The sequence below is a fragment of the Chionomys nivalis genome, chromosome 7 (assembly GCF_950005125.1).
Source record: "Chionomys nivalis chromosome 7, mChiNiv1.1, whole genome shotgun sequence".
NCBI classification, from domain to species: domain Eukaryota; kingdom Metazoa; phylum Chordata; class Mammalia; order Rodentia; family Cricetidae; genus Chionomys; species Chionomys nivalis.
Window position 1 is genome coordinate 16,572,822 of NC_080092.1, and position 14,778 is coordinate 16,587,599.

Genomic DNA, 14,778 nt, shown 5'->3' on the forward strand with positions numbered 1-14,778 from the left:
GCCAGAACTAGTCTTGCAAATTTATAATTTCCTAAAATTGGAATCAACCAATCCTTAAAATGGAGTGAAATGACCAACCATAAATAGTAATGAACCCAAATGCCTTTGGCCTTGCTTTATAGATTCTCGAATGTCGTGCATGCATGCAAACACTCTCCTGGGAGGTGGTGTAGGGGTTTTATCTTCTGGCTAAGCATTCTTAACTGTATTCTATTACCATTTTTCGTTACTTTTGTAATGGGTATTGTCCTACCTACAATGCTTTGATGACTTCATCTCAAGACAGTCCCAAATCCTCAAAATCCGAGTTCTTGAACATAAATTCAAGAATCACAAGTCCTGGTGCTAACGATGTAGCTCAGTGGAGAGACCCACAACTCAATTCCCAACACCCCTTAAAGTGAGGTAAAAGCATACAGACCTATAAACCCAGCCACTACAGAGTAGAAACTGCAGATCAGCTCAGGCTTACTGCTTGGGCTCGGTCATTGGAAGGAGAGCTGGCTCAATGGTGCTTGGGCATTTGCACATGTGTGGCACTTTTAAAATAAAGTTAAAGACTTGGAATATTCTACTTCCTTGCCTACAAAATATAGCTGAGTATACAATGAGATCTGGCACATACTGGACAACCAGTTTAGCTGTCAATAACCCTAATTTCAGCCTTCACATCCCTCAATTTCAGACAAGATCATTCCTTACACTTGAGGTATCAAAATGTTGACTTCATACTCATGATTCCTTCTCTACTACTCACATTGAAGTCGGTTCCCATTGTTACCAATATACTTATTAACTTGAGATGTAATGTGCTAACCTGATAACTTACTCCATTGCTGAGATCCTACCTTGTTCTCAGTCCTAGTTGAGACAAGGTACCTAACTTAAAATAGATGACCAGGCAGCGGTGGCCCATGCCTTTAATCCCAGCACCCAGGAGGCAAAGGTAGGTGGATCTCTGATTTGGAGGCCAGCTGATCTACAAGAGCTAGTTCCAGAACAGGTTCCAAAAATTAGAAAAACCTTGTCTTGAAAAGCTAAAAGGACAAGTGTGTGGCAGGACACACACACCCCAAACCCAAGTAATAAACTCACTTTTCCCAGGAAAACTGAGCAATCAGAGTATTTTTTTTAAAACCAGTATCCTAAAGGGGGAAAAAATTATAAACACAGAATGATAGTCCGAATAACTTGGTTAACAGGTAGGCTGGGAGGAAAGGTAGGACACAACCATCCAAAGGAACATTCCCTTGTGTCAGTGTAGACTTTAGGTGACCAAAGACAGCAGTAAAGAGCAGGCACAGTACCTTGTAAGCAGGAGGCCCTTGTAAGGAACTATAGCCAACAATCTTTCCAGAGTTTATACTGAGTTTAATTCATTAGGTGACAAACCCACCACCACAAACATCACCTTTAACAATGCTAAATTACAAGATCCCTTCTATTGGAATCCTGTTTTACTGCTACATTTGGACATCATAACAAGATCATTAAAAGCTCTGAAAATGAAGATCAAAAACCAGGCACTCCTGCTAAATTAATGAAATAGAATACTAGGGCTGAAGTAATGATAGTACACATGAGGAACTAGGTTGGATGCAAGCCTGTTAAGGTCTCCAGTATACGGTAGTCCTGCACTTGGCGCTAATACATTTGCACACCTTTGCATACACAATGAAATGTTAAACCCTGCTTCTCATATCAACACCCAAGCACTTGTAGAACTGGGAATGTGTGTGTTATGTTTAGATATTCTTCAGAAACAGGCAACCTGACTGCAACATCCCTGTAGTCCATAGTCCGGTTCCATATTGTAAAGACATAGATAACATCCTCCCCTAAGCACCTAGACCTAGTATTGCAGGTGAGACAGCCTGTACTCCAATTCAGACTGCTTTACCTGAGGTCTGTAGTTCTTGCAGTTTCTAATAGTATACAGAAGCTGTAGATCCATACCCAATAAGGTTGAGACAACACATCTTTGCCTTTTTTAACTTTTCATAAACATCCTATTTTACTTCCATCTTAATGTAACTAAACCTTATTTATTGAAGTCAGGGAGCCATCTAGCGTGTTCAACTTGTAAAGACCAAACTGCTTTCACTCGAGATGTAAATTGTGTTCCATTCAACCAGTGTAATTTCAGACAAAAGCAGTTTCAAATTAAACACCTAAGACCTCTCCATCCACTAACACTTCAAAAAGCAACCAACTTCTTTGAAAATATAATCAACACTAGCTACCTACCATACTGTTTTAAGGCACTACCTGAAACCATTTAGGTGAGCAAGGTCATTACAATGCATCACAAATATAGGTGTCTGTAATGCAGCAATCAATGGTCACTCTGCACACCATTAACACCACACACCACTAGCAGGCTCGATAGGCCTGTACCAAAGTTGAGGCTATAGACAACTCTGTAACAGACCTTTTGACTATCAATAAAAAGCTAAAGAAAACACTGTTATTGAGTTTAATCCTGGTAACAGGTTTGCTTATGATTTAGGAGTTTCAGGCTTCTGAAATATGCCTACTTTACCATTTGTATCCATGAAATGGGTGTTCTGTTGATAATTACCATAAAATTTACAAATATTCAGCCAAGTGGCTTTATGCAAAAAAAAAAAATCAAGCACACCTATCTTAATATGAAAATTCTACTTTAATCTTGTGTACCTACCAAGTAATTTAAAAATGTCATGATTGCATGCCTGCTGTGTACCTGTATGTATAAAATTTCCCCAGTAAAAGACTAAGGAACAAAGCAGCCCTTGACTAAGTTACAAAATGCTCAAATGACCAGGAAGACAAACAGTACCAGACACAACCTTCTGGACAACTTCAATATCAATTCCTAACCAGATTCTGATCACTCTAAAGAACCAATTTGCTAAGTTAGAAGTAAAATTTTAATATAAAAGAATTCAAGAAAACAGAAAGTCTAAGAATGGATGCAAGGACACTTAATTGTCCCTAGAAAAATCCCAGAACTGCTTGCTCCTCTTGGGGACTATAAAGCTGATAATTATACAATTACAGAGAATCATATAGAAAACACTTAACAAACAGGAGGTACACTTAAGATAGAACTTGAGTTGTCTTGTATGTAAGGACTCTGCCATGCATTGAGAATATCATGTTAATACACAACTGCAAACCAGGATGAATGACTCAGTGGTTATTATGTTCATTATGTCATCAGGTTAATGAACAGAACTAGAGGGAAGCTGTTTATACTAGTCCCTAAAAATCTTTAGTCAAGGCTTATAATGAATCAATTTACAAAATACCTGGACGGGAATGGAGAGACATGAGATTTGAGGGCACTGACATTTAACTTCAGACAATGTATGGAACAGTTAAATAAGCAAATAGAAACAGTGCTACTTTATTAAAATACTGAGTTTATTTCACATGTATATTTGTCTCCCTACCATTTCCACATCTGACCACCACTATTACTATGTCCTATCATAACATTCCATACATACTTAAAACCAAGTAAAGGGTGGAGTTCCATCCTTGAAAACTAAACAGGCATTTTAGACAACACATTCTTGGCAATGGAACCTGGACAACATTTATCAAACACAGTAGGGAAAGTTCTCACTTTGTATTATAAAAAGGACAGCCAGATATATCAACTGTTACAGAAATTAAGACGGAATATTTCAAACTGTTTAAACCATTTTCTTAAAGAGACTTCCTCCACTGCCAGAGATCTTGAATAGCCTGTAAAGAGAGGGGGAAATGGTAAAGAGATTAACTTTATAAGTCAATACATTTCTTCAGTTCATCATTTACCAAAATTAAGCATTCAGACATATAGCATAAGATTCCTTAACTAGGGCTGGAGAGATGGCTCAGTGGTTAAGAGCACTGGCTGCTCTTCCAGAGGTCCTGAGTTCGATCCTCAGTAACCACATGGTGGCTGACAACCATCTGTAATGAGATCTGGCACCCTCCTCTGGCGTGCGGGCATACATGGAGGCAGAATGTTGTATACATAATAAATAAATAAATCTTTTTTAAAAAAAAAAAAAAGATTCCTTAACTAATGCCTCAAGCATAAGAGCTGGCTATCTGGACACTGTTGCCTCGGATTATGGCTCAACCACATTGTATTTAGGCTTCAAAATTTGACTAAGAATGTTCAAACATTGTTAAAATAGAAGTATATAAGCCCATTGACAAACTTGGCATTAACAAAATCCATTTAAGGATATGTGCAAACAAAGATCTAAACTCATTTAACTGCTTACTTTTCCTGCTTTACACAACTCTGATAAAATTTAAAATTCATGCCACTGGGAAGACACATCATTGGTTGTGTTTTCCTTTTGCATGGTCCAAGTGAATCCTCCTAAGCTCCATAAAAGCAAAACTTTTCTGATATTTAAATGCTTACCGCCAAAATTAACCCCATCTACTACCTGGAGAAGATACTATCACTTCCCAAGAGGGTAAACCAGACTTTATGTAAAGCAGCCAAATGGAACAAAGGAAAATAACAGCCTATTTTCTTAGCCAACACACTACACTAAGAGTAAAACTAAGTAACCAAGAGATAATTTAACAACTATTTAAAAGCTGGGAAAAATGTGTACTAAAAAGTTATCTGTTCAGTCTGCCAATTAAATTCTTTCCATGTATTTAAGAACTGTCTGTGGTTAGGAACCTTTTACAAGGAGCCAACTTAGGAGACTAAAAGTAAAAAAATAAATCACAATGAAAACTTTTGCCTTGGTTATATATCCACAGAAAATTCAGTTACCTCCTGGTCAGTCATCCGGAAGCAATTCTTCACATAATTAATGAACTTGGCTTCCACTTTGGGAAGAGAGCCACCCTATTGAGGGAAAAAAAGATTATTAAGGACATGCATAGGAATTATTTCAGATACCACTAGAAAACCTTTCCATTCTAAATAAATAACAAAGACATCTTTTGATGTCCAGAAAGACATAACAGGCAGCACATTAACCATGACCATCTTTTTTTAACATGCATTGGGATATTTTGCCATAGGTGTCAGGTCCCCTGAAACTGGAATTACAATTGTGAGCTGCCATGTGGATGCTGGGAATTGAACCCAAATCCTCTGGAAAAGTAGCCAGTATTCTTAACCACTAAGCCCTCTCTCTCTCCAGCCTATGATCTTTTAATTGCTGCAAGCCCAATTCCCCAAGACTGTCAATTTAAAATAAAGACATGCAAATACAGCCATATCATGAAGCATGTTAGTCTTATCAACCTCTATTACCCAAAAGTAAATTTAATCCATCCAGGCTGTTTTCAAAGAACTTGTGTTTTCCAAGAACCTAGGATAGCATACCATTTATCTAGAAACCAAGCTACCCTTTACTAACTGCATCACAAATCTGGCATTTGTTTCCAATTATGAATGTAGGCAATGAACCCCAATAACAGATACATAAGGCTTTGTATTTATAATTTTCAAGGTATCTAGTTATTGCCTAAATACCGTTAATTTATCAGCTTTAAAATTAAAATTAACACTACAGATCATTCCTCATTTCATTTATTAAATGTATCACTTAACCAAAATCTTATTTTTGCACCGTTTTATGCATTTAGCTTCCAAATGAAAAAATCAATTGCCTCCATCACCCAGAAAATAAGTTCACTATATAGTAATTTTAAAATATTGTCACATAAATCCTTATTTGGTTTATTCAAAAAATTTATTGAACAGCTAAGGATACAAAGGTATTAAAACATGATAAGAGATGAGGCATATGCACAAGTGTAGAAAGCAGTAAAGTTCTCTGCATCACAAGAGTGAAAGAAAAATGCTTTAGGAAAACAAGAGATTGCTTCCAGCGTGCAAGGGTGAATGGATGGCCAATCAGGAAAGGGGATTGAGATTAAATAGAAGACTTCAGTCTGGATTGTTGATGGTACTCAGTATGGACTATATTTGTTTCTCCTTTTCCTCTTTCCCCATCTTTGGGCTTAATTTACCAGTAGTGCCCAGGAATGTTCAATGCGCCTGCAATTAAACCAAGGAGATAGGACCACATTAAAATGGGGGGGAGGGGCACCATTTTAGCAGTGTATGCAAGGGATAAAATTTAATCAGTTGTGACACCAGGAAAGCTAAATTTTACAGTGCTGGCAATTAAAGTGCTAATTTCCAGATCACTGGTGGATGCACAAAGGAAGAAAATCTTCTGAAGCCATGTTAGGCCTAAAGGACATGAAAAACATGGAAAAGGGAGGGCAATTTTCCTTATCATTCAACATTTATTCCCAATAACTAATGATTTTTTCCATTTCCTACACACCCAGGTCCCTTAAATTGTAGTATCAGCCAAATGGCACAAGATAAATTTTACTGTTTAATCCCAGATCTAAGCCTATTTAGCTGTCAAATTCTGTATCATGGACATAAGTTTTGATAGAAGGCAGAGAAATTATTCCAATTGCTGTGAAGTGCTTAAAGGTGATCCTGTTTTTTTAGTTATCTCACAAATTATTTAGCTTTACTTTTTCCAAGATGCTTACTGAAAATCCAAACGCCCTCTGCTGGATCTACAGCCAAAGCCCAGAAAAGGCAATGCTCTCACTCATTTTTACATCAGTGTGCATCCTTGTCCTTTTATTACAGTAAACAGTTTTTATGCACAAAAGTTTATGCCATTCACCATATAGTGGGAAAAAGACCAATACATTCAAAGGTAATTTTTACTTACTTTTTCTATACTTGCTTGCATTTTTGCCTTAATGTCTTCTACAGAACTAGGTCCTTTTGGTGTTTTAGGGGTTTTTTCCTGTTTTTTGAAGGACTCTTGACCCTGGAAAGTTTTAAAGGTATGATAGAGTATTTAAAAACTGTACTCTATAAGTAATTACTGACTTTTCAATTATTCTAATATAAACTTTATACATAACTTCATGTAATTTTGTGGTTGTTTCTAGCCATGCTATTTCACACCTTTAATCTCATTCTTTAAAATTATATTAAGAAACCCAGTGAGATAGAGCTGGCTCTCAGAAAACCAAAATGTCACTATTTCACAACATTTATATGCATTGTTTTGCTTGCATGAGGATGTTGGATACCCTTGAGTTAAAGTTAGACAGCTGTAAATTGCCATGTGGGTACTGAGAATTGAACCCTGGTCCTCTAAACCAGTGCTCTTAACCACAGAGCCATCTCCAGCCCCCAAACCTGCTAATATTAAACAGCTCTGCCTGTCCCTCCTTAGAGCCAGATAAAATATTAAAGGAGCATGCCACTACCACCTGGCTTGGTGGTGGTGGGGCCTGACAAGCATCTCAACTCCTGTGTAATTTAGAATTCTACAGGAATGCAGTGGGCATATGTATGATTGATTACAAAGAAAAAGGGGGAGATGGTATGTATGAGCACTGGCTGCTTTCAGGTCCTGAGAATTCAATTCCCAGAAACCACATAGCACCTCACATCATTCCCAATAATACTTGGTTCCTTTTTCTGGCATGCAGGCACAACACTATAATTAAAAATAAGGGCTGGAGAGGTGGCTCAGGTTAAGAGCATTGCCTGCTCTTTCAAAGGTCCTGAGTTCAATTCCCAGCAACCACTTGGCGGCTCACAACCACCTGTAATGGGGTCTGGTGCCCTCTTCTGGCCTGCAGGTATACATACAGACAGAATATTGTATACATAATAAATATTTAAAAAAATAAAAAAAGGAAGCATAGCCGGGCAGTGGTGGCACACGCCTTTAATCCCTGCACTTGGGAGGTAGAAGCAAGTAGATATCTGTGAGTTCAAGGCCAGCCCTCCATCTACAAGAGCTAGTTTCCAGGACAGCCTCTAAAGCTAGAGAAAACCTGTCTCAAAAAAAAGAAAACAAATTAACTCAAAGCTCAGAATTCAGAAGGTTTACAAAAAGAACTATTGATGCTTGGAGCTCATCCCAGTTTATTTTAATAAACTCTGTACTACAAAGCATTATGTCATCATGATTAACTTCCTTAAACACCTACCAAATTTTAGGCAAAATAGATTCTTACACAGAATTTACTACTTTCTGTAACTAGATCAGTGCTCTCTTGTCTACTTTGTTACTTGGGTACTTACCTTTGATCTTGGTGTTGATGGTTTTAAGTCTTTTCCATTTTGGTTTGATTTTTGTGCATTTTTGGCTGGAGTATCTCGTACAGACTGCAATTAAAGAACAACCTTAATTATCACTATGCCAGTGTTAAGCCATTTAATCAATAAACTGCACAGGAAAAGTAAAATTTCTGACTTTAAAAAGTTTGTAGCCGGGCGGTGGTGGCGCACGCCTTTAATCCCAGCACTTGGGAGGCAGAGGCAGGCGGATCTCTGTGAGTTCGAGACCAGCCTGGTCTACAAGAGCTAGTTCCAGGATAGGCTCCAAAACCACAGAGAAACCCTGTCTCGAAAAACCAAAAAAAAAAAAAAAGTATTTTAAAAAGTTTGTAGACTACTTAGTTCAAGCAATTTTTAATATGAAATCAACTAAGCTCTTTTCCCTCCCCATGAGCACTAAGAAATCCCTATCTCTTACTGTTTGACAATCTTGGTATGTATATACTTACTTTCTTAACTGGAACTTTTTCTTCAGCTTCCTCATCATCAAAATCATCGTCGTCATCACTAGAAGTGAAATAAAACATAAATTTATCAGTTTGACAAAACCACCTTCAGACACTGTAGCACATTTCCAATAGACAAGCCAAACATCAGTATTTAAAAGGATTAACCATGTATTTAGGTTGCACTAGTGACACACACACCTCTAATCGCAAGTTCAAGAGATAGAAAAGGCAGATATCGATATCGGAGTTGATGTCAGCCTAGTCCACAAAGTTGATTCCCATAATGGCCATGGCTACAAAGAAACCCTCTCTGGAGAAACCAAACAATATTTAGAACTAACAAAGCAGTGTTAATCAGCCCCTTAAAAAGCAAAATCAGGATGTCTGGACTGCTCTTCCAGAGGACCCGGGTCCAATTCCCAGTACCCACATAGCAGCTTGTAACTGTCTTATAATTCCAATTTCAGGAATTTGACACTTTTACAATTACATATAAATGAAACAGAAGCACATGAAATACAAATTACTAAAAAAGGCAAAAAAGCCAACTACTCAAAACAATACAGTATTTTACAATACTGTTACTACAGATTATAAAAAGTAGTTCGGGCCGGGCGGTGGTGGCGCACGCCTTTAATCCCAGCACTCGGGAGGCAGAGACAGGCGGATCTCTGTGAGTTCGAGACCAGCCTGGTCTACAGAGCTAGTTCCAGGACAGGCTCCAAAACCACAGAGAAACCCTGTCTCGAAAAAGACCAAAAAAAAAAAAAAAAAAAAAGTAGTTCGGTTTTGCTGTTAGTAGTACAGAGCTTTCCTCAATCAGTAGTTAATACTGCTAAAAATGAGAGCTCTCCTTAGAACATACAAATTTGTATTTATTTATCCTAATTCAGATGTTCAAATCTAAGGTAGAAAAATTATCTGCACAAAGAAAACCTCAAGTCTCACACTTGGTCTTGATAAGGAAATAAGCTACAAAACTTGGAAGTAGATTTTATAAGTTTAAGCTTCTTAAATAAAGCTAGGTCTTTTAAAAATTAACTTACTTGAAAGCGCTCCTATAAGAGCAAAGATGCTTGTTTAACTGTGTAAGTATTAAAAATGATCATTTTAATCTAGGGAATGTAATTCAAACATGTTGAACCTTATTTATTCTTCAAGAGGTAATTTAGTAATAACTCCCGAGTACCGCAGTGACCTATGTCCAAAGCAACAGTATTTCCCAGGCCAAAGAGTACAATCATTGTCACCATCAGTTAAAAAAAAAAAACTAAGGATCAGGATTCTGTTACGTAAAATACTTTGAAAAACCCAATGTATAAAACCCACTTGCAGCTAACTACAGCTTAAGGAATACTGGATAAGAATCAGGGCGTGGTGGTGCACAACTACAATCCCAGTAACTGCTAAGCAAAAGCAGGCAGACCTGAGTTCATGACCAGCCCAATCTATTGAATTAGCCCCCAGGATAGTCAGTGCTATATACCACACTAAAACCCTGTCTCTGTGGCAGGAAAAATAAACATACATTAAAAAATTTAGTGCTTCTCATTGAGACAAAGCTTTTTTTTTTACACTTCATTCCAATGTGTGTGCAGTGTTTGGCAAGGCTTATTTATTGGCTCTTCCTAAAGATGTATGTGCCATTAGAATTAAGATGCCAGATTGCAATTAACAGAACAATCCACCTCCAACTACTTGCATGTTATTCAAAATCTCAAAAGGAGCTGCTTCTCACTTTCACAATCTAGCTCTGATATTATGATCCACATGGCACTTACTTTAGGAGGAAAAGTATAAAATGTTCTTTAGTCACAGCATGTTTTTATAAGGGAGTGAATCACATTACTTGGTAAGTACCCTTTAAGTAATATAAGTACAAAGTTTAATTATTCCGATCTGTCTTTAATCCAGAAGCTATAACTGTGGTCACAGTTAAATTGAAAAATGCAAGAACTTTATTACCTTTCTAGTAGTGGAGAATATTGTTAGCATTTATACCATGATCGCAAAGCCACATGTAAATCCCATGCTTTTTCTGAAACTCAATAAAACTGCCCAGCACTAGGGAGGCAGAGCAGAGGTGAGTGGATCTGTGAGTTTGTAGCCAGCCTGGTCTATAAGAGCTAGTTCCAGGATAGGCTACTAAGCTACAGAGAAACCCTATGTGGAGCTGCTTTCTCTAATTAGAAAGATGCCAATTTCTTCATTTCAGCTCCTTAACCACAGAATCTCATTCACAATATTTAGGTATTGTCATCATGCATTATCTAAAAATGATTCATTACCAGGATTTCGTTACTAAGAAAGTCATCCCTAGGCAGTATTGTCCCATGGGACCAGATACACGTCATGCCTTAGGAACTCATGTTTACTTTCTACCTTAATCCTCATATGTAATATGCTTTCAATATACATGACCAATCCCAAGATATTGAAGATCAATTGTCATGTCAAGATTTCATCTGTTTTCTAATATAACCTGACCATAAAGAACACGAAATCTTATTCAGCCATCTTAAACAAACAAACCAATTTACCACCACAAATAATCAGGTCAAAATCTTTTACAGGTAATTTAAGTCATTGAATCACAGGGTTCACTGACAAATTTTCCTATACATCCTTCATGGTATATGTAATATGTAAGTTTCTAAAATCATTACTACTTATACTTACTCTTCATCATCCTCATCATCCTCATCATCTTCATCATCATCCTCATCAAGTTTTACTTTTTTCTTAAAGAAAAATAAATATTCATGAGCAAAGCCATTCCTTGTTGAAAGTCAGAAAACTTGTTTAGTTAAAAAAAAAGTCTTACCTGTGGCACCTTGTTGCCACCTCCAGGAGCAGATCGCTTTCCAGACATACTCAGCAGCTTTACATCCTCCTCATCTTCATCTTCTGACTCTGCATCTTCCTCTACAGCTAAAAATTAGATATACTGTTGAGAACTTAGGAGTAGATAACGCATGGTACTTTTTAAATAAAATTCCAGTAAAGAAACTTTAAAATAGAAATGCTCACTGTCTAAATACATATTAACATGTTCCCATTTCAGTATAAGACAATTAGAACTATCGCCTGCTTTACTAAGTCTGAACTGGAGATCTGGGGAGATAGCATGATAGAGCCCCAGGACCCACGTGGTGGTTAAGAATAGACTCTAAGGCAAATGATCTTGTTTTAACCTGGACATGTATTCCATGGTCAAATAAGTGCTTTTAAAAATGCCAGCTCTAATCAGAAACTTAAATACCACAGATTAAAAAAAAAAAATCAAAAACATACCTACTAGATGCTGTCCACTAATGTGCACAGGCCCAGAACCACACTTCAATCTTAAGACCACAGGAGGTGTTATTTCAAATCCCCCAAGAGAAACCTAAAAATGAGCAATTTTCAATCATTAAACATTGTCAATGTTTTACACCAAGTATCCTCAGCAGTTATACAATCAATAAGTAAACCTATTCAGAAGCAGCAGAAGAAATAATCTGTCACAGAAAATGTAGTTTTTCGTTGAATTATCTTTTGTGTATCTTAAAATAGTCTTAGAGAAGAACATGAAATTCAATGTTTAGAAATATACTTACTGTTGGCTGTACAGACATTTTCAAAGTTGCCAGTGTTACTTTAATTGGACTGCCTTCATAGTTCATTGCTTCTGCCTCTACGATGTGTAATTCGTCTTTTGCCCCAGCACCTAAACTAACCTGTGAACAAAAAAGACACTTCAAGCGACAAAATTTTTTATGAACACTCCTTAAAATTTCTGTCCTCACTATTGATGAAAACCTAAGCATCTCATGTTTAATTGACATTAACACTGTTTCTAATACCAATCAGCAGTAAAGCTGGCAAATAGTTCACATTCCTGCATAGCCTTACCAAGCAATTTTAACAGTAACTGAGTACAAAAAATTTTAATCGGGCAATGATGTTGAGTGCACTATTTGAGGTACAGAAAATACTAAATTATAGTAATTCTATTCTTTTCCAGCAATAAGGAAGCACAATGTCTTGAACAAATCACATCAGTAAGAGCCAAGTGGCTGAATTTTTTTAATAGGTAGTTTCAAAAGTTTAAGTACCGTTCTTAGAGATAACTGGTGCTCATTCTCATCATTATCCACCTTAAAGTGATAATCTTTGTCGGCTTTTAGTTCACAACCTGTAAAGAAAAAAAAAAACGAACCTATCAAGGAGATGAACATCACATCCTAAAAACCACCAACTCATCACCTAGTTTTTACTAAAGTTCTCTGTGGATTCCACTCTATACACAAATGAAGTCCATAAAAGTTCTATTTTCTCACAGTATCAATGAGGCACTATTGCCATTTTCACAGAAGATTCAATGACCTAAAACTGGACCTTTACATACACAGTAGCTGAAGCTGAACTCAGAATTTCCTACTATTTTGAAACCCAACTCACCTATGTTCTGAAAGAAATTACAAATCAAGAGTAATCACCAGTAGGGATAAATTTTGTGTCTCTATCCAGAACGAATAGGTATAAACCCTTCGTGTACACTAAGCATGTATTAAACGTACCCTTCAAGTCCATCAGTTTCTGCCTGTTTACTGCTGTTAGCAGACCTCAGCACAGCTAATAAGCTAAAAATTTGAGTCACTGAAAACCAAACTAAAAAATTCTTTAATACTGATGTATACGCTAAGTGTGTGGTAGCAGGGTTTTGGTGCGATCCTAGTAGCCCAGGTTCCTAAATAAACCCTCGTGGCACTTCTCTCTCCCTGCCCCCCCCCAAGCACCAGATCTAGAAAAGATCTGCCCGGTCTGTCATCTGCAGCGTGTCTGCTGACTCCACCTACCGCAGAGGCAGGAAAGGGTCTCTAAAATCACTACCATCCCCATGGATGCTAAAAGACCTGAACAAAGACCTTCAAATACCCGGACGCCACCAGCCACTTAAGCATTTCCCGCCCACCACTCTCGACTAAGCTACAGGACCCAGGGGCTCAGGGTTGACCAGACACTACCAAGAGAGCCCGGATGTAGAGCCCACACCCCCTCCCTACCCCCAACCACGTGGCAACCACGTGTTCTCAGGGGTTGCGGCCCCCTCCGCCGGAGGGCGCCTGCTCGGCCGCCTCCTTCTTTCTGGCCGAACCCCTCGGATGCTCCCCGATGTGGGAGCCGTGGCCCCTGGAACGCACAGCGGACTGCCCGCCCGAGTGCCGTCTCAACACGGCGACGCAGGCCTCACTCTGGAAGCACCATCCTCCTGGGCCACCCACCCGGGCCCATCACTAAAAAAACGGACACCTGGCGCGAAATACTTCTCGCTCGAGGTGAAAGTGTCGCCGCAGGCCCCGCTCACGCCGCAATTAAGTCCGCCTTCTAGGCCGACCGAGCTCTCAATGCCCGAGGCTCTAGGCCCGGCCTCTCCCGCCCCATGTTTCGGTCGCTCCCAGCCTCCGGGCCTCGGCTTTCCCCGCCCGGCTGCGGCTTTCTGAGGCCCCGGCCGTCCCTCCTAGCCCTCCGGCCTCCACCCACGCCGCCATTCACCTCACGCCAGGCCTAAGCGGGCCTGCCGCCGCCCCCCCCCACCAGCCACCAGGCCCTGCTCGGGCCCTTCCCACCTTCCCGCCAGGCAGTTACCGAAAAGGTAGTTCTGAGGCCTTAGAGGGCTCATGTCCATGTCCATGGAGTCTTCCATGAGGTGAAGGCGCGTTCTTCGGTGGCAGAGAAGTCGGACGGAGGGTTCTGCCTGCTGCTCCTCAGAACAGGCACGCAGGACGGAATCACGCCAGGGAAAGGACGCGGGCTCGCTGCACGCATATATGGCCGCAGGAGATCTCGCGAGATCCGCTCTAGTCCCGCCTCCGCGAGCGTGTTCCCGACCCCCCACCCCACACACACGCACTTCCCGCACCGTCGCGCTCTTGCGCAAGCGCTCTCCTACCCCTTGCCTTTCTACCGCGTCCCCCCACCTCTCCAGGTGCTTGGCGGGCTCACACTGCGCACGCGCGTCTTCTCCTCGCCCCGCCCCGCCCCCCCCCCCCCGCGTGGTCGCCCGAGCGCAGGCGTGCTTTCTCTTTGTAGCGGGCTCATGGCGTCCAACGCTTCCACGTCTTCTCGGCTTCTGCACGCGTGCCCTGTGCGGAGAGCCTACACAGCCCACCCTAAAAGATGGCGACTGCGGGCAGGGAGGCAGCGAGCGACTCC

General features: G+C 39.8%; 1 protein-coding gene across 1 annotated transcript; it reads right to left on the reverse strand.

Moving 5' to 3' along the window:
* Positions 1-1,387: 1,387 nt before the first annotated feature.
* Positions 1,388-14,395, reverse strand: Npm1 (nucleophosmin 1). Its single transcript, XM_057775635.1, has 11 exons — positions 14,212-14,395; positions 12,678-12,757; positions 12,180-12,299; positions 11,875-11,968; positions 11,405-11,511; positions 11,260-11,321; positions 8,581-8,638; positions 8,096-8,179; positions 6,720-6,821; positions 4,778-4,852; positions 1,388-3,735 (listed from the first exon to the last, which is right to left on the reverse strand). Exons 1-11 carry the CDS (start codon positions 14,267-14,269, stop codon positions 3,697-3,699), a joined length of 879 nt encoding a protein of 292 aa, XP_057631618.1. The 5' UTR covers positions 14,270-14,395; the 3' UTR covers positions 1,388-3,696.
* Between the last annotated feature and the right edge of the window lie 383 nt (positions 14,396-14,778).

Excerpts from the sequence above, each read along its gene's own strand:
- Npm1 (XM_057775635.1), bottom strand. The coding sequence starts at position 14,269 with ATGGAAGACTCCATGGACATGGACATGAGCCCTCTAAGGCCTCAGAAC. Across the intron at positions 6,822-8,095 it reads CATCAACACCAAGATCAAAG|GGTCAAGAGTCCTTCAAAAA; the intron begins GTAAGTACCCAA and ends AAAACTTTCCAG. Across the intron at positions 4,853-6,719 it reads TGCAAGCAAGTATAGAAAAA|GGTGGCTCTCTTCCCAAAGT; the intron begins GTAAGTAAAAAT and ends TTCCCTCAATAG.